Source organism: Rhinolophus ferrumequinum, chromosome 8 (genome assembly GCF_004115265.2).
Source record: "Rhinolophus ferrumequinum isolate MPI-CBG mRhiFer1 chromosome 8, mRhiFer1_v1.p, whole genome shotgun sequence".
In the NCBI taxonomy this organism is placed as follows: Eukaryota; Metazoa; Chordata; class Mammalia; order Chiroptera; family Rhinolophidae; genus Rhinolophus; species Rhinolophus ferrumequinum.
Window position 1 is genome coordinate 50,307,815 of NC_046291.1, and position 24,687 is coordinate 50,332,501.

At 34.6% G+C, this 24,687-nt stretch overlaps 1 protein-coding gene across 1 annotated transcript in view; it reads left to right on the top strand.

The window, feature by feature from the left end:
• Positions 1-24,687, top strand: part of CHN1 (chimerin 1) — a 176,763-nt gene that overhangs the window by 38,760 nt on the left and 113,316 nt on the right. The window contains exons 3-4 of the mRNA XM_033112258.1: positions 12,528-12,566; positions 21,522-21,577. Coding sequence (XP_032968149.1) covers positions 12,528-12,566; positions 21,522-21,577 — 95 coding nt within the window. The remainder of the gene's footprint in view (positions 1-12,527; positions 12,567-21,521; positions 21,578-24,687) is intronic.

A 24,687-nucleotide genomic window follows, 5' to 3' on the forward strand; every position in this document is an offset into this window, starting at 1 on the left:
TCATTGCCAAAGACTTTTTACATCTTGGCAGCCTATACTGTCATGTGTGCAGTCAAAGCGCAGTTAATTAAAACATGCTGAGCATTTTATTATACCTTGGGACAGTTAGCATGTGCTTAGAATTATCCAACTGTGCTCATTTGTGGTTGACACAGTATCACTTCTCTGACTGACTCTGCTTTCTTTCCTACAGCTGTGAACTGCCTTGTTGCACATTTGGCTCCACAAAGCAAACTTCTCTGTGTTCTTCACTGTGTGTGTGTGTGTGTGTGTGTGTGTGTGTGTGTGTGTGTGTGTGTCAGAGACAGAGACAGATAGACACTGAGAGAGACAGACACTGATTGGGTTTCTCAGAGAAGCCCAGTTTAAAAGAAGTGTATTAGGAAATTTTGATAAGATGAGGAATGTTGTGATCTTTTTCCATCTCATGTCAAAGTGCCATCCCTTGGTATCCACGGGAGATTGGTTCTAGAACATCCTCTACCTCCGCGTGAATACCAAAATCTGTGGATGCTCAAGTCCCTCATATAAAATGGCATAGTATTTGCTTATAACCTACACACATCCTCCCATATACATCAAATCATCTCTAGATTACTTATAATACCTAATACAATGTAAATGGTATACAAATAGCTACACTGTATTGTTTAGGTAATAATGACAAGAAAGAAGTCTGTACAGGTTTAGTACAGAGGCAGCCATCATAGCCTTACTACATAGTAGTACACATCAGCAACAATGTAACATTTAAGAACATATTTTAGATCCCTAGTTGGTTGACTCTGCAGATGTTGAACCCATGGATACTGTGTAACTAAAAGAGGGTCAACTGTGTTACTAAGAAGAGCATTATCTCTACCTCAAAGAGTTTCATTCATTCCTACTTTCTGAATACCTGTCCTCTTGATAAAGCTTGACAACATTGATGCAAGGCAAGACGTTGAAAGGTGGTTGTTGGAATGCTTACTGACAGAAAACAAGTTGACAATCATCATTGGAGTGTACTAACTATTCTGTGAATTTGAGTCAAAAAAGAACACATGTTCTGAGAAATACATTCTGTTGCATACTCCTAAGCCTGAGAATATGGTGACAGATTCCTTTTCCAAGGGCAAGGATCCAAGTGAGTCACTGCTACAAAACTATGTTGGTGCATGGGAAATGCATGGCTTAGTAATAATTTGTCCCAAAGGATGAATAACAACAAGGCGAAAACATTGCAACTTTTCCTTTAAGAAAAGAACAAGGAGGGTATGTACTGTGTCTACTGAAGGAAGTGAGGGGGTTTGAGACAACTGAGTTATAGTTCTTAGGTAACCGGCTAGGAAGATCCCCACCAAAAGTATAGTTTTAGTTAGGTATTTTCCAGAACTTGTATTTATAAAAAGTAAAAATTCCGCAGAGAGTTTTCATGTTATTACATTTTTTATATTTATAACTTTAAGTGCTCTGGACGGTTAAAACTCTCAATTGCTGGGTGTGGAAACTTTTTGTTCATCGGGTATATTCTTTTTGTGTGTGGTGAAATATATATACCATATGATATAGTCTGTTAAGGACGAATTATAAGGACTTCATAAAAATTTATTGCAGTCTAATTTTAGACATGTGAGATGGAGAGAAATCAAGCAGAAGGGTATACTTTATTGCCATTGTGTTTTGTGTATTCTATTTTTTGATGTTATTGAGAGGCTTGGCAGGAGTTAAAGCTCTTAACATTCTCTGTTAGAAACCTTGTGGTTAAGTGGGCCTGTCTGACAACTTTCTGTTAATATGCCAACATGTTAGGATAAACATTATCAGAAATAATGTTCATTATTTATTTTGCTTTCCTTTAAAGAGAAAACCTCAGAGAAATGGGACTTGTCTAGAAGAAGAAATAGTGGGTTGGAAAATGACAACACCTACCTTTGAATTGAGTTGAATGACTCAGTTCCTTTGTGTAGCTTTTTGTTTCCAAGAATACAGTGAAAAGATTTGAAGAAGCAAATCTGTAATTCTGTCTGTGATTATACTGTGCGTACTAACCAACTTGGTTTTTACTTTCCAGATAGTTAACTGATCTCATTTTTTCCTTTCGTTTTCCTAAATTTGTTTAGATTTTTGCTTAGAATCACAGAAGAGAATTACAGACAGAATTACAGATTTGCTTTGTGTAGGACTTTGTGTAGTCAGCTTGCTAGGTCGACCAAGTTGGTTAGAGGAAATATTGCTTATGTCTTTAATAAAAGGCCAAGTTTGAGTTTTAAAAAGGAGAGCTTTCCAAATTTGGTTCACATTTCATTTAGAAGGCTTTGTTGGCCCAAGCTATGGGTCTATGGTGGAGTTGAGTGCTACTTTTGCAAAATATTTGTTTTTGGGGATCTTTGATGAAGTTATATGTAAGCACTATAGTTGCACAGTCTCAGAAGTTTTTTCCATATAGTAACAGTTCTGGGTCATTATTCTCTTAAGAATTAAAAACAATTATCTTTGGTTTTAAAAATAGTTTATTTCTGAATTATATCATGACACATCCATTTTCAACTTGGAACAGTTTTAAATGACTTTGTTTCTTCTAAGGGTGAATTTAGCTGACCTGATTTGGCCATGACTTTGCAAAGTGAATTTTAATTATCTTAGTTGAAATGCCTCTTTTCCACGTTTTGAAGCATTTTCTAGGAAAGAAGTTTAGTCAGGACTTGAGTGTACCTAGAAACCTAGCAAAACTCTTTTTGTTTTCTCGTTAGTTTAGAATCGTGTATGTTATTATGAGCCTTTTGCTTTTTACTATGAATTACTGTATTCCATGAAATGTATTTCTTTTAGAGTAAAAAATTTGGTTGGTTGTTTTCTTTGTGACTCTTTCAAATATTAACGGTAGTAATTGTTTGGTATTTATTGTGAATTTTATGCCCAGCTTCTTTTATAAGATTATAGTAAAGTAGAGTTTTGTGGTCACCAAGCATCTCATTATTTTGATATGCCAAATTTGGTACAGAAACAGAAGCAACAGGTAGAGATTAATCATTAATTGTTTACATTTTCTGATTAAAGCAGGGCAGGGAATCTCTTGCCAGTTGGTTGAAAGGTGAGTCTTCATTTGAAGGAAGAAAACGTTACTCTCTTGTCAATAAATGCCATTCTTTTTACAGAAATAAAAATTGTTCATTTTCCAATCAAAGGCAATCTGAAACAAATGGGCTGTAAAACATTAATCACACAGTTTTTGAGTGTTCATACATTATTAGTCTAAACTTCATTTAAAATGCAGCATAGGCCTTTTTGAGAAAACCTATCGTGTTGTTAAAAAGTTGTAAAAGCCATTTTGGTTTGAGTCTAAAACAATAAACAGCTTAAATTTAACATTCTAGCCTGTTCTGGAGTGAACAATTTATTTTTTAAAATAAAAAGTTAAGCAGGTTTAAATTTCAACATAACATTGTTTTAAACCAATGAATTCATAAGACAGCTACATAATGATACACAAAACTACATAATAAAAGAAATGAAATAAAACTTTTAGTTTTCAAAGGTCAGTCATTATCAATGACATCCATAGACATACTGGATGTAAGTAGGATCTGGTTGGAGACAGCATTAAGATTTATTCAACCATATATATTTTAAGTTAATCTAAACATTCAGAACTTTAGGGTATTTATAAGTAGATTTAATCTTATCAGTCAATAAATGAACACTTCAAGTACCTCCTAAATAGCCCTAATATTATAAATTACAATATAGCATATAATATCAAAGATACCCTAGATACATTTTGCTAAGTTTTTTTTAAACATTGACTAAAGTTTCAGGTAAGTATTTTGAAATTTTTTAATATTTAAAGGAAAAATGAATGTCCTTGAAAATATTAATATTCAGAGAAAAAAAGCACAAAAGGAAATTATAGGCACAAAAGTTGAACACTAAGTTTTGCTTAAAACATGCATCTTTGAGTTTATAGAAGGAAGAAAAAATGGTATCATTTTTCATAAAAATAAAATAAGATTTCCTTGACTCCCAATTTTTAGCAATTAACCAAGAGTGAAAGAAAATTTAATTAAGAAGCTGTTCTCTTTTCCATAATGAATGTTTCCCATTCAGCAGATTCAATTAGAACAGGAAGAAGTAGGAGAAGACCTCCACAAAGGTTCTGAGGAGGAACTCTAAGACTTTAGAAGATGCTGCTTTATTATGGATAAATTTGTCACAAAGCTTGTAGTTGATTAAGCCTCTAAGACTGGAAATAGAATTTCTCTGGTAGTATATTCATTTCAAGAGCCCACTCAGAATAATTAGAACTTCCTGTGGTGTTTGTTAAATGAGATTTTTTTCTATGTGAATGTTTCCATGTTTTTCTCTTCTTACAAAGTTAACTTACACTTTTTGTTTTAATAGGTTTTTTTCTCCTTAGCACAAATGTAACATATTCATTGTATAATTTTCTTAAAAAATGACATAGATATATAAGAAAAATAAAAATCAGCATCTAGAAAAGCCTTTCTGCTGGTTCTAGGAAAGAATAATACCCCAATGACCTAGGGTATCCATTGTATGTAAGTTAACTTCTCTCCTGTGCTTCTAGAAAAACACTTGTTATCTATCATATATGGGAAAACTGAGAAAATAGTCACTCAAAACATTTTCTGTGCTTTGTGATTCACATGAGGAACCTGGATAAGAAAGGCTAATCTAGCAATCACTACTGTTACTTAAATTAGTGTATTCAATTCTAGATCTTTCTAGATCTCTCTCTTCTTGTCCCTCTTGTATGTACACATACACATACCGTGTTTCCCCAAAAATAAGACCTAGCCGACCAGTCAGCTCTAATGTGTCTTTTGGAGCAAAAATTAATATAAGACCCAGTCTTATTTTACTATAAGATCGGTTATAATATAATATAATATAATAATATATAATATAGTAATAAATATAATATAATATCGGGTATAATATAATACAATATAATATATAATATAATATAATACCAGGTCTTATATAATGTAATGTAATGTAATGTAATATAATATAATATAATATAATATAATATAATCTTATATAAGACTGGGTCTTATGTTAATTTTTGCTCCAAAAGATGCGTTAGAGCTGATTGTCTGGCTCGGTCTTTTTCGGGGAAACACGGTACATACTCACACAGATACCTTTTCTTTCATTTACAAAAATGCGATTATACTGTGCGTACTAACCAATTTGGTCTTTACTTTCCATATAGTTAACTGATCTCATTTTTTTCTTTCGTTTCCCTGAATTTGTTTAGATTTTTGCTTAGAATCACAGAAGAGAATTACAGACAGAACCAGGCTTCTTACTTCTGTGCTTGCTCTGACGTGGAGCTGTCCCTGCACCTTCCCAGGTCTACCATTTGTGACTTTTGAGTCCGGTACTTTCTCCCTCCTCTGAGTCTTTGCTCCCTCAGTTTTGTCTACCTTGACGTTTTGTCTACCTTTGGCCTTCCTGCTGCCTGGCTTGTTTTCTCTCACTCTTGAGAACTGACCTGGGCCTGACTATAGTATTCCTCTCAGACAGTATTCCTCTGAGTAGTTAATGGGAAGTAAGTACAAAGCAGAGAAAAACACATGGCATATTACTTATGGATACTCCTTGAAAAACTCAGCCAGGTTCCCTCCAGTGCCTGAGTCTCAAGCTTTCCTCAACATGTCTTTTATTGCATCCACTGCATTATTTGCAGTTCTTCAAACACTTCCAGAACTTTCTTGTTTCTGTGTCCTTATTCAGTGTGTTCCTTCTGTTTATAATGTTGTTTTCTCTCTTTATTTCCATTCTCTTTCTCTTAACCATTTTACTTTAAAAAATCTTCTGTCCTTCAGAGCTTTTGTCAGATGATACACCTCCGGTTTGTCTTTCTTGATACTGGCCAACAGTGATTCCTTCTTTTTTTCCATTCCTTCCTCAGTTCAGCAAATATTTATTGGGGACCTATTCTTGCCAGGCATTTTGACAAGATGATGGTTTGTAAAACTCTTACTGTGTATAAGAGGATTATCTATTACTCATAGTACCTTGTTTGTAAATAATAGTAACCATCTTTTTTCCTTACTGCCTTTGAAGGCATCGGTCACATCTGGACCCGTCTTGTAACTGACACTCTTACCCATGGAAAGTGTTTAATACATACATTTTTATGGAATGAATGAGACTTTCTGATATTTCAACATTACTGTATGGCAGCATAACTTTGGTATTTTTATAAAATTATCTTTTATGTAGAATGAAAAGTATTACTGACACTTAAAGGTGATGGAGAAATCTTTTAATGGATTTTGTGGGTGTGTACTTACTTTAAACACTCATCCATACCATGCTAAGATTATTTTAAGTGGCTGTCCTTGAGTTTGTTAAGATGAGCTGTCCCTGAGTCATAGATTGGCTGGCTATCATTCTCTATCATGCTTTAGTGGTGGAAGTCTGTTACATTTATATGCTCAGTCTCGGTGGATTTTCTGACAATCAAAAAGAGGTGATGGGAGCCCTTGAGACTTCTAGGTAGAGACAGATCACAGACATTTGATGCTGATTGGCCCTTCATAACTTCCTTTGAACAAGCTGAAATGACTTTGAAAGGCTGAACACATGATTTCCTCTCTTTTCTCTTCTTAGTTAACTTTTGTATCTCTTCTATAGATGAAATGTATCTTATCCCACCTTACCCCATATCCTAGCATGGTTTAAAACAGTTGTTCTCAAAGTATGGTCTGGGATCCCCTGGGGGTCCCCAGAATTTTTCAGTTTCCACAAAGCCAAACTGTTTTAATAATAATAAGACATTATTTGCCTTTTCACTCTCATTCTTTCACAAGTGTCTAGTTTAATCTTTCAGAAGGTACATGGCACAATGATGCCACAACAGGTTAAATACAGAAGGAGATATGAGAATCTGGCTGTCTTCAATTACACCAGGCATTGAAAAGATTTGCAAAATATAAAACAAATTTTTTGTTTTTAAAAATATATATTTTTCATAAGTGTTATATTGAGATAAAATGGGTTTATTTTTAATAAATTAACAAATAAGAGTCCTCAGTTTTAATTTCTAATGTGGTTAATATCGATAGATATTGAAAGCTCTTTATAATCCAGATTTTTGCAATAAAGTTTGAAAGCCACTTGTTTAAAAGGTTTAAAATATTTAAAAGAACAGATTTTCTAACAGATTAAAAGGTGTCCTTTTGATGTAGTCACAATATCCTCAAACTGGAATATGTCAGAATTGATTCTATCAGTTTCCAATTGTTGGGCACTTAGGTTGGATCCAGCTTTTTAGTTTTAATTGTAATGTGGCAATAGCATTCTTCTATATTAGTATTTTCTTAATAACTTTATTATTTTACAATACATTTCTAGAAATAGGACTGCAGGGCCAAACAAGATATGCACTTGGAACTGACGTGACCTGTTATGTAAATTCAGGGGCCACATGTGCTGCCATTTTCCCCCATTAATTCATGTCCAATTATCAGGGAACTCAGTATCTTCCTCTCTAGGCAGTCTCCTCCTCCAAGCTTGAGCCCCAGGAGGCTTGCTCAGTGCTGAAGTGGTCCCATCCTTTCCAAATGCCAGAAGGACAACTGTAGTATAATAGAACACTATTTATCTTCCTTCTCTTTATCATTTTCTGTCAGTGTCAAAGACCAACCCTGTATTGTTTGTTGGTAGTTCCTTTTCTAACTGCTGCTAGGATGCTGTTCCTGGTCAGACTTGGCCCAGGTCACAGTAGTGACCCCAATTGGAGGTCAAGATTGTGGTCTGTTAGTTCGTAGTCGTATATACAACAATTCAATGTGCCAGGGAAGCTGAAGTCAGAGACCCTTCTGACATCTGCCTCATGCTGGGCCACAATCTTTCCTACCTAATAAACCATAAGCCCTTTGAGTGACCCTAGATCACTAGTTTCAATTAATCCATCTCAAGGTCATTTTATTTCAGGTGTCTCTACCTTTTCTTGCAGTGGAGCTGGTTTGGGCTGTGAGTTTCTTGTATGACAGAATTCCCTAACTTTGAATCTGAGGAATCAAAGACTGGGGTAATGTTTCTTCCCTTCCTGAAGGATTTAGGGTACTGGATAATTGATCTCCCTGATTCTAGCAACTAATTCTTCATATCAAGATGCTGAGGCATGTTTTTCAAAGCCATCCAACTTCTCCTTCCCAGTGGGCCCTTTCCCCTGAGTCCAGAAGACACTGGTTCCTACCCTTTGCCTAACTTGATCAACAAAAAGATCCATGCCAAGGTGACCTAACATCTCTACTCCTAAACATAAGAAAGACTCATAATTTTTAAATACTCTCCTTCAAAGAGCATCTTGCTTAAGTTCTGCTTTCACAGATGCCTGTATTACACATTTTTAAAGGCTTATGTTATGTGTCACCAATTGTTCTCCAGAGAGGTTGTGCCAGTTTACACTTCCATCAGCAAAAAATGGATTGCTAGGAAAAGACTTTTAAAACCTAATGTATGCTCTTAAATGAGTAATTAGAATTTTTTTAATATTAAAGGAAATTCAAACTTTTCTCCCAATATTTCTCGTTTTTTTTTGCCTAAATACTCATTTTATTTGGCCACGTAATTGTGATCTATAGCATTTTGAGTAATATCTTCTATAATAGAGTAGGTGTACAGGAAACAAAATAATAAGGGACCGCACAGCTGAAATCATTGACAATGGCTCTCAGCTACTACAGTACTGTCATTGTGTGTTTAAAATTACTTTTGGTGAAGGCAGGAGAGGATACTCGTTTACTAAAGATCTCCTAAGTGCAAGGTGCTTTATGTATGATACCCAATTTAATCCTCAAAACAAACCTGTGCTGTTACTATTCCCATTTTAAATGATATGGTTATTCCATTTTATAGATAAATTAAGATTCAGAGAGGTAGCAAATTTCCAAAAGTCACACAGCAAGTAAAGGTTGATGTTCCCCTAAGAAAGCCCTGTCTAGGACTAGATACACAATTCCCCAGGTACCTTCTTCAAAGTGAAAGCAATCTGCAGGAGACCCTCACTGCTCATCGCTACAGGCTTTGCACAAGGTTTGCAAGGAGTTGGGGCCACCTACAAAGTTAGAGGGTACAGTCGTGAAGACTTCCCTCACTTCTAGCACCAACTGCAAGTTGGAGGGAGTTCCTTCAAAGCACCCTCAGTTTCGATAATTTGCTAAAACTCACAGAACTCACTGAACACTATTGTACTCACAGTCATGATTTATTGTAGGGAAAGAATACAGATTGAGTGAGATCAGCCAAACAAGAAGTATGTAAGGTCGGGTCCAGGAGAAGTACAGAATGTGAAGCTTTCCTCTGCGTGGAGTCAGGGTGCATATTCTTCCAGCATTGATGTGTGTCAATACACAGAGTATTTCCATCCAAGGAAGCTCTCCCAAGTCTTGAGTGCAGTTTTTTTTATTGGGGCTTCATTATGTAGAAATGGTTGATTGATTGCCCACGTGATTGATCTCAGTCCCCAGGTTGACTGATACTGTGTGACCCACACCCCACCTAAGTCATATTGTCGCTCTCTGGCTAGCCTGAGGTGCCCTGGCGAAATTACCTCCTACCGTGTTTCCCCGAAAGTAAGACCTATCCAGACAATCAGCCCTAATGCGTCTTTTGGAACAAAAATTAATATAAGACCTGGTCTTATTTTACTATAATGTAAGACCAGGTATAGTATAATATAGTTTAATATAATGTAATATAATATAATATAACATAACATAATACTGGGTAATATATTATGACATGATATGATATAATACCGGGTGTAATATAAATAAGACCGGGTCTATATAATATAACATAATATAATATAATATAATATAATATAATATAATATAATATAATATACTATACTATAATACCTGGTGTAATATAATAAATAGCGGGTCTTATATTAATTTTTGCTCCAAAAGACGCATTATAGTTGATTGTCCCACTAGGTCTTATTTTCGGGGAAACAACAGTAGGAGCTGAGGGCAAAAACCAAACCTCTTAGGGCAAAATTAAATTCTTTACACCTGGTCCCAACCTGGTTGAGTGCCTTCCCCCTACCTGGCTACACCGGGTGTCTTCTACATGGTGGGTTAGGAAGTGCCTCGTCTCTGGAGCTTATGCTCTTTGGACCTTGGCAATAAGGCCGAGACATAGGTGGAATATGGGTGATTTCCAAGACAGTAAATGTACATTCTCCTGTTAATCTCTAAACTGATTTAGTATAGCATTCATTATGTCATCAATGAAATCATAAAATGATTTGAGTGGTTACAGTCAAATTTTTTCTAGTATTAAGAGTATATAATTGAGTTAATTATAATTACTAAGACAAACCTCGATATGATTAACCCCGCCCCCCCAAACACACACACTAGCAAAGTAAATATCTACAGAGGGTGCCAAAAAAATGTATACACATTTTAAGAAAGGAAAAACTGTATTAAAATTGTAATACTCAATATGTACCAATAAAAGATGAATACAAGTCATGTGTATACATTTCTTGGCACCCCCAGTATATGTATGTATCACTGCATAAGGTCATATTTCATCCTTGCTTTATATCATTACTAAGCAAGTTCATCTGAGTTGGCAGTTTTCCTAAATAATTGCTCATTCATATACAGTTAGTCTTCATTAGTCCCAATTCTGTATTTGCATGTTTGCTTACTTGCTGGCATTTATTTGTAATCCTAAAATAAATACCTGTGACATTTCATGGTCATTTGCCAATGATCACAGAGAGGCAAAATATTTGAGTTGCATAACCTGCGTACTCCCAGCTGAGGTCAAACAAGGTGACTCTGCCTTTGTTTCAGCTCTCATACTATAAACAGGTGTCCTCGTCATAGTCTATTTAGTGCCCCATTTCATTTTTGCATTTATGTGGTTTTTTATTGGTGATTCTGTTGTTTAAAATGCCCCCCAAGCATAGTGCCAATGTGCTGTCTGGTGTTCTAAGCACAAGGCTGTGATGTTTGTTATGGAGAAAATAACACGTATTTAGATAAGCTTCATGGAGGCAGGAATTACAGTGCTGCTGGCTGTGAGTTCAGTGTTAATGAGTCAACAGTACATACTAAATATAATAAGATATCTTTAAACAGAAACACACATGAAACAAGGTCGCGTATTGATTGGTTGATGAAAATGTGGCCAGAAGCACACAGGAACCTAACCTTATGTTTCCCCTAGGAGCAGTGGGTTCAGAATTCAGTAATTCACTGTTCAAGGTGACTTGATAAGAATATAACTACTGCAAATAATGAGAGTCAACATTATTTGCTGCATTACTTCATTCAGTATTCATTTACTCATGTCATCTTTTATTCGTTCTTTAAGAAAACATAATTGAACATTTCTGTTGGGTGCCAAGCAATTTCTTCATGACTGACTTACACTTTCCCTTGTGTTCTCGTGCCCCTTGGTGGTAGTCTGGCTGTAGCCCTCTGATTCTATTTGTGTGGTTCATGATAACACATCATAAATGAAATGTAAGATTGTGTTCAAAGGTTGGGAGTTGGGCTGCTGAATGTTTTGGGTCTATGACTATTTTTACTTTTAACTACATGTGTTAGATTCAGCCTTCTCAGTAAACTTCCCGGGAATTGTCTTGCTTCCTTGGAGACCAAGATTTTTAGCATCAAATTACTTAAGGGATTCTTGTTGGATGCCAGCAGAGCCAGGTGATGTGATGTGGCTTGCCACACCTTCCTATGCAGAAATGCTACGTCTGCTGGTTTGGCTACATAGTCTTGCAGGCAGAGCTTATGGCTGACAATGCTTTGCTTCTTTCTCTGATTCCCCCATCTCTCTCACGTATTTATATGTCCATCTCTTTCCACTTCCTCTTCACACTGTCTCCTACATCTGCACTCAAGCAGAGTGTGGGAGAATGGACTTGAAGAACAGATGTTTACCTCATGTTCTTTGAGGCTCCCTAGATACACTCTCTTTCATTGAAGTGTTTCTCATTTCCTGGTTTTGATTGTCCAGGATGTATGAGGACTAAGAACTGTACCTTGCTGCTCTTCTTTCCTGATGTTAGTAAAACCAGTTACACTGGAATCCTCCAAATGTAATGGAGGGAAATATAGAAATACCTTTCTGAAGATTAAAATTGTTACCTGGTCAATTTGAAAAAGAAAAATTCCAATGACTTCAGGGAACTTTCAATGAAATAATCATAGATTTAAGCCCAAAGAAACAGAGACATTGTTGGCAATTATTATGTCAGTAAGTGTTAAGAAATGAGTGCCAGCAGTAAAAATTAACCTTGATATTTTTCTTTGATAAGTAGTTAAATAAATACAGTAACTTTATTTGAACATCTTTGAACCTGTACTTCAAGAAAGGACTAAGACTAAAAAAATCCTTTGAATGCCCGTTGGTGCCTAGCACAACGCCGAGGACAAACGGACCTCCACAAATACTTATTAAATGAATTAATGATTAAAATATCTCATTTAAAATATAAATATTCAATAATGTTAATTTGATGTTTATTCTTTCAGATACAGATGAATATAGACCTCCTGTTTGGAAATCTTACTGTAAGTACACAAATCATTTTAAATTGGGGGTTGTTGTAGTGCTTTATAAGTAATATAAAAATATTAGAATCATTAGATATGAAGAGTCATTTCATTTTGTACCCGTTATTGAAAAATTAATTCACAACAGGATTTGGGAATAGCATAGAAGTAATTGTGGAAAACAGGAGTGTTTCCACAAAGTCTGTATATGGTTTGCATATCTGAAATACATTTCATCCCTCTGTGCTTGTGCAGAATTCCGTACCTTGGAACCTGAGACCACTTGTTGACAATGGCTGATAAAATCAATGTAATGAGAAGCTAACTAACTTCTCATTAGTGATCTAACTTCTCATTAGTTATCATTAGAAGCTCTCTAACTATTCTCAGATCCTGATTCTTTATATATGAAATGAATGTCAGTGATAGTAAGTCAGGAGGCTGTCTTGATGGAAATAGGTAAAAAGAGGCAAAATTTAAAAATTTCCTTCCCAAATATAAGAGAGACATTTGAGTTTTATATTGCTCTTTAAACTTTGCATTAGAATAAACATTTCTTCAAAAGAGTCTAGGGTCTTAGTTCTTTATGTTTTCTTCCTCGTTTCCTAGAGAATATTTCCGCATTTTGCCGTGTATAATATGCTCCCGTATATAATGTGCACCCACGTTTTTGGCCCAAATTTTCAGGGAAAAAAATAATCTTTCATTTTAATTTTTTAATTCAAATTTTTATTTGTTTACATTTAGGTACTTGTGTTTTCTATTATAAAGGAATTTTAACGTTTATTTTTTTAACATACTATGGTAGAAGAAATTTTATGCAACAAATAGTTATAAAACACAAGAACAGATACAAGGTACAAGAAATTTTATGTTAAAAATTATCGATATTTATGCACCATAGAAGGCCAAGAACCTTGTCGTTGCAAGTTCGTCTTAAGTTCAACAAAACCGATGATCGTATTCCAGGGTATTATTTTGCATACGGATATCGTTATTGATTTCTAGAGTTACACTTTTAACTCATAAACATAAATAAAATAATTAAAAACATTTATATAGATATGGAATTAGTACTGCCCATGTATAATGCACATCCTTATTTTTCCCTCACAAATTTGGGCAAAAAATGCTCACTATACACAGCAAAATATTGTGTTTCATCAGTGAAGAATATTTCAGATTTTTAAAAAATGCCAATAGGGTTAATATAATCAAAGTAGTTTAAAAAAATCCATGAATACACTATTGTAGAAATCAGTACTGCTTTTGTTTATTGTCTGTAGAGTTGACTAAGCAATCTAAGAAACCTGTACTTTACATATAGATTAATTATTAACATCTTATAAATGTTGAGTTATTCTCAATTTTTATATTTGTAAGTTTTTTAAAAATTTGCTGACTGAAGGAGCAGCAATTCAGATTCTTGTTAGTTTTATGTTCCAAGAACAACAGAGTTTTATTTTAATAGGTTGCTACTTTGGGCTATCTATAGTAAGCAAAATAAGAACAATTTCTAAAAATATTGCCATAGATGCATTTTCCACCACTCCCACTGCTGCCTTTTTGTTTCTTGGGAGTATAGTTCAAGAAAGTATAAAAATGACTAATGTTCTTTATCTCTTAAAGATTTTGTCTCATAATCTCATTGGCAAGAAGCCTATTTAAAATTCTTTTCTGCATTTTCTGGTTTGCAATTTATCTTTGTTCCCTTTGCTCTGACTTGTGTCTTGCACATTTTTTATGTCAAAGCATTTATGAAGCCTCAGGTCGTTATTGAATCATGGTGATGATATTTTCCCTCTGAAGAATATTGATAACTAAATGTAGTATATGCAATTTGTATTTTCTGTATCTTCATATGTCTTACTGTAGCTACTGTTTAAAAATGGAGTATTTCTATTTTTGGTGAAAATACTGCAACTGAGTTCTATAGTTTCTTTTATTGACTTCAGTACCTGAGATTCCTTCCCCCACCATCATTTTAATAGTAGAAACAGGGAGGAAATTATTAGAATAAACTTTATCTTCTGACTATCAAATGAAAAAACTTGCACTTCAAGGGAATTTTATGATTAAACCACTAAAGCCAAGTGGAAAATTCCAATTTTAAAGTTGGTCATTTGAATTTTTTTGTACGATAATCACGATGTTGTCTTCCAAGAATTTGAATATGTACAAATTTTAACTAATAAGTAAACATATAAAGATTGCATTTTAACATTGAAGTAATTGTTGTGATAATACAGATTTTTAAATGTGTTTGTCAAAGTTCTGATCCCAGAAAAAAGCTGTGATTTAGGTTAAGTTTTTTAATTTACTTTTTGTTTTGTCTTTGCCACTATCAGACAATTTTACAGTTTATATTTAGCTAGCTGTAAATAATCCCCAGTGACCAGGTATTTACTTAATAGTTCCTTAAGAAGTTACCTATTCAGTCTTCCCTCCTTCTGGATTTTTTGGAAGAGCTTGAGGAGAATTGGTGATAATTCTTTTTTGAACGCTTTGTAAAATTCACCAAACACTTTTTACGAAGCCACTATCACCCTGATCCCAAAATTAGACAAAGACACCACAAAAAAAGAAAACTACAGGCCGATATCTTTAATGAACATAGATGCAAAAATCCTCAACAAAATATTAGCAAACAGAATTCAGCAATACATTAAAAAGATCATTCACCACGATCAAGTGGGATTCATCCCTGGTATGCAGGGGTGGTTCAACATCCGCAAATCTATTAATGTGATACACCACATTAACAAAATGAAAAATAAAAATCACATGATCATATCAATAGATGCAGAAAAAGCATTTGATAAAATCCAACAGCCATTTATGATAAAAACCCTTAAGAAAGTGGGAATAGAGGGATCTTATCTCAACATAATAAAGGCCATATATGACAAACCCACAGCTAACATCATACTCAATGGGGAAAAGCTAAAACCATTTCCCCTAAGATCAGGAACAAGGCAAGGATGCCCATTATCTCCGCTTCTATTCAACATAGTTCTGGAAGTTCTTGCCACAGCAATCAGACAAGAAAAAGAAATAAAAGGCATCCAGATTGGTAAGGAGGAAGTAAAGTTATCATTGTATGCAGATGATATGATACTATATATAGAGAACCCTAAAGACTCCACCAAGAAGCTATTAGAGCTGATAGATGAATTTAGTAAAGTGGCAGGATACAAAATTAATATTCAGAAATCAGTTGCATTTGTATATACCAATAATAAAACATCAGAAGGAGAAATTAAAAAAACAATCCCATTTACAATCGCTCCAAAGACTATAAAATACCTGGGAATAAATTTAACCAAAGAAGTAAAAGATCTATACTCAGAAAATTATGACACTGATGAAAGGAATGAAGGAAGATATAAATAGATGGAAACACATATCATGTTCATGGATAGGAAGAATTAATATAGTTAAAATGTCCATACTGCCTAAGGCAATATACATATTCAGTGCAATTCCTATCAAACTGCCAACGTCGTTTTTCACAGAAATAGAACATATAATCCTAAAATTTATATGGGACCATAAAAGACCCCGAATAGCAAAGGCAATCTTGAGAAATAAGAACAAAGTGGGAGGTATAACAATACCTGACTTCAAATTATACTACAAGGCTACAGTAATCAAAACAGCATGGTACTGGCATAAAAACAGACACATAGATCAATGGAACAGAATAGAGAGTCCAGAAATAAATCCACGCCTATATGGCCATTTAATCTACGACAATGGAAGCAAGAATGTACGATGGAGTAATGACAGTCTATTCAATAAATGGTGCTGGGAAACCTGGACAGACACATGCAAAAAAATGAAGTTGGACCACCTCCTTACACCATATACAAAAATAAATTCAAAATGGCTTAAAGACTTAAATGTAAGGTCTGAAACCATAAAATACCTAGAAGAAAATATAGGAAGAAACTTCTCAGACATTACCCGGAGTAAGATTTTTACTGATATACACCCTCGCGCGAGGGAACTAAGAGAAAGAATAAACATGTGGGATTATATCAAACTAAAAAGTTTTTTCACAGCAAAGGAAACCATCAATAAAACAAGAAGGGATCCTACTGAATGGGAAAAGATATTTGCCAGTGATATATCTGATAAGGGATTAATATCACAAATCTATGGAAAACTTACTCAACCCAACTCCAAAAAAACAAACGATCCAATTAAAAAATGGGCAGAGGACTTGAAGAGACATTTTTCTGAAAAGGACATACAGATGGCAAACAGACATATGAAGAAATGCTCAACCTCGCTAACCATCAGAGAAATGCAAATAAAAACCACAATGAGATACCACCTCACCCCAGTCAGAATGGCTATCATCAATAAATCAACAAACAACAAGTGCTGGCGCGGATGTGGAGAAAAGGGAACGCTTGTGCACTGTTGGTGGGATTGCAGACTGGTGCAGCCGCTATGGAAAACAGTATGGAGGTATCTCAAAATTCTGAAAATGGAACTACCTTATGATCCAGTAATTCCACTCCTAGGTATCTATCCGGAGAAATCCAGAACTTCAATTCAAAAATCTCTATGCACTCCTATGTTTATTGCAGCACTATACACAATAGCTAAGACATGGAAACAACCAAAATGCCCATCGGTAGATGACTGGATTAAGAAACTGTGGTACATTTATACAATGGAGTATTATGCAGCCATAAGGAAGAAAGAAATCTTACCATTTGCAACAACATGGATGGATCTAGAGAACATTATGTTAAGTGAAATAAGTCAGACAGAGAAAGATAAGTTCCATATGATCTCACTTATTTGCGGATTCTAAAGAAAAGAATAAGTGAATGAACTAATCAGAAACTGTTTGGGAGACAATGAGGAAAAACTGAGGGTTGCTAGATGGGCGGGGGGAGTGGGGGGTGGGGGGGAGGGTGAGGGATTGGAGGGCAGTCGGTGACCACAGGATGGCCACGGGGTTTGAAAATTAATCTGGGGAACGTAATTTGGTGGTTACCAGAGCGTAAGGGGGTTGGGGGGTGGGGGATGAGGGTGAGGGGGATCAAATGTACGGTGATGGAAGGGGAGCTGACTCTGGGTGGTGAACACACAGTGTGATTTATGGATGATGTGATTCAGAATTGCACAACTGAAATCTATGTAATTCTACTAACAATTGTCACCCCAATAAATTAAAAAAAAAAAAAAAAAAGTACCAGCGCAAAAAAAAAAAAAAAAAAAACACAGGAAAAGATTCCTTGGCATATATGAAACTTAAAATTTATTTTTATCTCAAGTAAATAAAGTAATAATCTTATCAGGAAGACACGAAAAAAAAAAAAAAAAGAAGTTACCTATTCAGGCATCTGTGCATTTTAAAAGGAAATATTTTAAAGATGTCAAGCCCATGCCATCCTATTTCATCTATAGAGATTAGAATTATAAGTAACTGGGGTAGTAAGCCCTGCCCAGTGCCCTTAATAATTGAGCCATGACAGTTTGCTTAATTCTGAGCCAGACCTGTATGTATCGTGTTTGAAGTTGATAATTGGCAATAAATTCTACAACAGTCTTTGGGACTGACAAACCATAATGCAGTCATCATTTTCTCTGTGATGTGAATTACATTTTTGTCATTAAAAATATTTCTCACAATAGTAATAAAATCTAAATGGATTGAGATTTTTAAAAAGTGAGGTATGTCAGTCCATGTAAGGAGGTAAAAGCAGATAAAAGCTATTCAAAATGAGCGGATTGTTAACTTCTATTCTGTATTACATCTATAAAACTAAAGGGGACAATTAAAGTTTAATGTCAAAAGTTGCAATATATTAGGGTTTTTTATTTGTTTTTTCTGCCTTCAGCATGGTGGGATCTGAAGAAACTAATTTTCACTATGATTCTATAAGAAACTTATGTATCCACACCTCTGTTCTGCTTTCCAGTTTTGGTTCTGATAAACTTGTGAAAACTAAATTTTAAAACCTTGGAAATACAAACCAATGGGAAAATAGAATTAGCAAGAAGTGTAAGTTGAGGACTCTCTTTAAACAAATACAGTTTTGTTGCTTTTCGATACATATGCTTGAATTAAACCAGGGACCTAATAATATGTAATAAATGAAGCAAGTGGGCCAGGTGGGAACTGTGGGGAAATTAGAGCATAAATAGATGCCCAGTCTGTAGGGACTATCTCATAATTAGCTCCCTTTATTGTGGTCATTCATGTAAAACTCTGGGTCCGATGTCCCATTTTCTGATTTTTCAAGAGAAGCTGGAATTCTCTTTTGCTTTTGTTGTTGATACTAAATCTCTTAATTTTAAATGTTAAAAAGAAATTTAAATTTAGAAAACAGCAAACCAAACACAGGTGAGCCAGTTTTGACTTCAAGAGACCAACTTGTGATCTCTGAACTTGATTAAAAATGTATTGTCTCTAGGCACTGAGAAATTCATTAAGTATATAAGCATTGACACCTCTGAGGTGATTGAAAAATGTTAACTACTTTAATCATACATCTTTCTCACTTAATAATTTTGCTGTTAATTTTTGGTGAATCAGTTAAAAATTGCGATTTAAATTTTGGCTGAGTTCCAGTTTAAATTACCAAAAATTCTAAATTGAGAAGGCCTGAATTAATTAGTCTTTATTACCATGTATAGTTTTTAAATGGTCCTTTTGATACGTGTTCCCTGAATTCATGTTATATTCAATTACAGAATGTCCAAATAACATATCTACTTGAAATTAGTCTTAAAGATAGACTTAACCATTGGTAGCCAATGAGGAGGCATTTGTCTAAAAATTACTCCTTTCCATGAACAGAAAAGTATACCCTTTGAAACTAATAAAAACAAAGGCTAAAATTCTCATGTGACAATATTGTCACTCCTTTTTTCGTGCTGGTTTATCTTAATGTATGCTTACTGAATAGGTAAATATTACTGATGATAAGTAAATAGTACAGTATTTGTGCATTGAATGAAAATCAACATTTTACTTTCTCTAGTAACTTCTAATGTCCTTTCTGACTAGCATTCAATTCGCATAATTGAGTTTCCATAGGTGGCAGTACTTTCCAAAGCATTTTTTTGACAAAGGAAAACAATTGATCTTTGGAGAATAATTAAAAAAGAAATGTGAGTTTAATTTTCACATCTTAGAATTATAGCTACCAATATGGAGGAATGGGCCTGAAGAATCCTCCTTTTTTGCAAATCATGTTTTGGCTTTTCTTCTACGGATGGAGATTTACAAATATCTCTGGGTGATACACATGTACTCTACTATCAGGACCAGACAAATTTGGTCTTAGTGCACCGTTTTTTCCCTTCCCCACCTCAGAATTACTCCCCTCATACCATCTCTTTAAACCATAAAAATAATTTTGAAAAACTTAACAATAAAATATGGTTATCTAAACCATATAATAAAATATGGTTATCTGTTTAAATGTGCTGCCTTTTTCCGGGATTTTAGCAACCAGAAGGCAAAGGAATACATTTCTGTCAGTAGAATTTTAAACATTACTAAACGACGAAGGGGCTTTGTTTAATTTTTTTATTTTTAAACAGTAAAGCTGTATCTTCTCAGTACCTTTTAAATTATAGTATTACCATGGTATTGTTTTGGTGATGCATTCTGGTAACCAAATATTATGGTAAAGAAGTTTTTGTATTAATATCACTTACCAATATATAATCATAACTAGTTTTTATTGAGTGTTTACTTTGTGCCAATGACTATTTTAAGCCTTTTACATATAGTAAGTTATTTAATCCTTTCAGTATTCCATGAAGTAGAAACTGTTTTTATTTTACAAATGAAGAAAACTGAGGCTCAGTATGCAGTGTTAATGGCAGAACCCCAGTGTTCACACCCCAGGTGGTCTGGTTCAAGAGTTCACATTCTTAGCTGCAATTCTGTATTGCCTTTACACAGCAATAGAGAACAGTAGTGTGTGTCTGTTCTCAGTGTATATATTGTATGTATATACATACACACACATACATATATAGTCTAATTATACGTGTATATAGATACATATAGTCTAATTCTATATTTATATATGTTCCTACATATGAATGACTACGATCAGAAGTGGAGTCTATATAGATATCCAGTTGAAATCTTAGTCATTTATTATCTGGGTAGTTTGATGTTATGTTGACACATGTGTACGTATTTAAACACAGCGTTAACTTCAGTTCAATTATATGTGATTATATATGTAGAAATACAGAACAAATTCCCTCCAAGAGATAAGTTTAGATATGCATAGACACACGTTCTCTGATAACTGCAAATTGTATTCATGTTTCTTCATTTCAAATCAAAAAGCCTAGGAGAGGCCAGAAGGTCATGGTATTGGTATAATTTTCACTGATCCACTTTTAAATACCCTAAAAATTATCCCCTTTTTGGAAGTTATTTGAGTACCTGAATTCTTTCTTTTGTTTCATTTGCTGTAGTTGAATAAGTGATGGTAACTTTGGCTCAGAATTGTTTTAAAGGGAAATTATCTTTGAAGATAGATGTTCACAATATAAAAAGGGGTGAAAAACAGCATATCTGTTACTTCTAGCCTATAAATTCTAATTTTTGTTTCAAGTTTGACAATAATGTGCTTTAAAAATATATAACCATTATTGGTTTATATTAGAGACATGCTTTATTTAATACAGCACCAAAGAATTGGGGAAAATAAATGACCAGATTATGGAGAACAGAGCCAAATATCCAATACTGATATAAAGAAGAAAGACACTTGTGTGGATTATGACTTTTCTATTTGTGCTTGCTCCTGGGCTTTCACTAAATTCAGTTTGGTTTACTTTCTTTGCTTTGTTAATGACAAATAGGACTGTACCACAGTTTTCTAGTTAACATAAAATGCAGCCAATTTGTGTTGCCTCATATATTCAGAAGTTCTGTATAAGGGAAACTGATGTCTTTTACTTTCTGCCTTCTCACAGTGTATCAGCTACAACAGGAAGCTCCTCATCCTCGAAGAATTACCTGTACTAATGAGGTGAGTGTAATGAAACTGTCATAATGAGATATCTCTCAATCATTGTTTCCCAAACTGTTTCCCAAACTTGGACCTTCTTCAATGGCTTTGTTATTTGTACGATTAACCATTTATACTAGTTGGCATCATAAAATTGTAACTTGAATGAATTTTTTAAAATATTCTTCTTACTTGAAAGAACTGCCACTGTTTAATGGACTGTTTGGAACACAGTATAGAATATGACAGTATAGTTTTAAGTGATATTAGTCTTCAGTTAATTCGTACATTCTTCCATTTTTTTGTGTTATTCTTTACTTCTAAAAATATTACTTGAAAGCATCATTGTAGTATTATTGAAGTGATTTTTCCATTAGAAAGATCTAAATTATGATGTAAAAAATGAGCAAAGACATAGTTCACCAAAAAAGATAGGATATATGACAATATATGAAAAGATGGTCAACTTCATTAGTAATAAGAGAAATGCAAATTAAAATACACAGCAAGACCATTTTCACCTTTCTAACTGGCAAAAGTTCAAAAGCTTAGAATATACTTATTTGTTAAATCTGTGAGGAAACATACACTCTCATCTATTGTTGATGGGAATGGGAAATGCTACGATTTTACGAGAATTTTGTAATGTCTAACAAAACTATATCTGCATTTATTCTTTGACCTGATAGTGCAAGTCATAGGGATTTACCCTGATGAATTACCTGTACAAGTATGGAAAAACACATGCTCAAAGTTTTTCACTGTAGGACTGTTTGTAATAGAGTATTGGAAAAGACCTAAATGTCTGTCCATAGGTGACTGATTGAATAAATTGTAATACTGAAAAGAGTAAGGAAGATTTCTGTGAGCTGATGTGGAATGATTTAAAATGTATATACATTTATTACTAAATGGTCTTTTTAGTAATAAAGAATAGAAAACAAGAAAATAACAAAGACTATTTTTGTAAAAGAGAAACATAGGAAGGATTAACCCAGACACTAGTGAAATATTTATCTATAAGTTGAAGAGCAGTGTGGAGGGTGTAAGGATGGGAATGAGACTTCTCTGAGAATATGTTTCTATATAGTTTTGACTTTTGAACTATGCAAATGTTTCCCATATTCAAACAACAAATTAAATTTAAAAATTATAAAAAAGCAAAACTAAATATAAATATATAAATATAACAAATTCATAACAACCACCAAAAAAAGTTAAGTTATTTTTAAACATATTATTCTGACTGTTCAAACTTAGAGGGAAATATTCTAAGAACAAGATCTTTAACTGTACTTAGTAAATTTGTTTTTGTTAGTGGTACTTGTGCAGAAATTCTGAAATTATTTTGTGTGTTGTATGAGGTAGAACAATTACAAAATCCATTACATTTGGATTTTGGGGAACCAGGGTTATTAGGAATATAAATATAGAATGAGGGAAAATTGAGAAGAACATTGTGGTATTAAGTTTGAGTTGGAGGTATCAATATGAACTCAGATTTAAAAATACAAATTTTCTATTTTAGTCCATGGAAAGGGCTTCAAAGCAATGATGCCCAGTAAAAACAAACACACCCATCACGCAAATTTTGGCTTCCAAATACTGTTTCTTACTAAAAGAAGCCAGTGTCCCCAAGAAAAATTCCTGATTCCAGATCATGGGGCATAGAGATCCTGGAACATTTTGTTATGTCAGAAAGCAAGAAGGGCTCAAAAATGGATGGGGATGTATGTCAAAAAGATGCAGGGGCTCCATGGGCAAAATCTGTGACAATTTGACATCAAAAAAAGTAATGATAGTAGTGAATTATAACACATTGAATGAAAAGAGAATTTCTAAGTCCATAATTAAGTTTTTTAAAAACCTACCCCAATACAAAGAGAAAAACAGAGAGAGGGAAAAAATGAAAAGTTGTTCTTTACAATAGAATGGTGGCTAAAAATAAAGTGATAAAGGTATACAATAAGGTGCTGGTTCTGGAAATAGCCAGGCAGGTCAGGAAACAGGAATAGTGAATCCAAGGCCCTGGTGACTAGGTAGTCAGGGGGTTGAGTGAGAGGGAGAGGTCTAGTAGATGTTGGGGAACCAGCCAACTTCCCTTTCATGATCTTCTCTCATGTCATACTTGCTTGGCAAAACCACAACCCTGTTTAAATCTACCTCTGCCTACTCTGCACATACTCCCAAGAAACAATATGGTTGGAGAAAAACAAAGTGCTGACCAGTCTTCACATTAAATTGATGAACCTACAGTCAGTACTTAGTGCTCCGTGGTAGTCATACTGTGCTTCCCAATCCATTTCACTTTTTTCTTTCCCCTCACCTCTAAGACCTTACTCCCTCTCCGCTCATAATCTCATATCCTGCTTTACTCCTGATTGAAGCAATCAGAAGAGAACTTCCACCATCACATCTACTTGGGTCCACACATTCTGCACTGTTGCCTGTTAATCATAGAGGACAGCCAGCTCTCCATACTACTAGGTCCCATTTCCTCTCATCTACTCAACACATAATCCTAGCAGCCTCCTTCCCCCTTCATCAACAGTTTTTCTCTTCTACAAGGTCATTTTCATCAGCTCACAAACATCCTATTACTTCTTCCATCTTAAAAAATTCTCTTGACCCTACTTTTTCCATTGTCCCTGCCCACAATCTTTGCTCCCCTTTGTAGAAGACACTTCAAAAGAGTACAGAAAGTGGTCTGTACTTGCTCTCTCCAATCCTGCTCCTCTCATTTTCTCTTAAACCCCCTCCAATCAGGCTTTTACCCACTATCATTCCCCCGGAAGTGCTTGGACCAGGTCACTAGCGATCAGTCCTCTTGCCTGTCCCATCAGCAGCACGTGACACAGGTGATGATGCTCCTCCTTGCTACACTTTCCTCACTTCACGTCTAGGACACTGCAGTCTTGGTTTTTCTTCTTCCTCTGCAGTGCCCTTGGCTGGTACCTCTTCTCCCTAACCTCTTGATGTTACAGTGCTCAGAGCTCAATCCTAGATGCGCATTGCTTATCTGTCTACATTTACTCTCTGATAGTCTTACCAGATTCAGAGTTTAATGCATCTTATATTTCTGGTTTTGGGGAAAGGCTATGATCTCTTCTCAAAATGTTGGTGGACCCCAT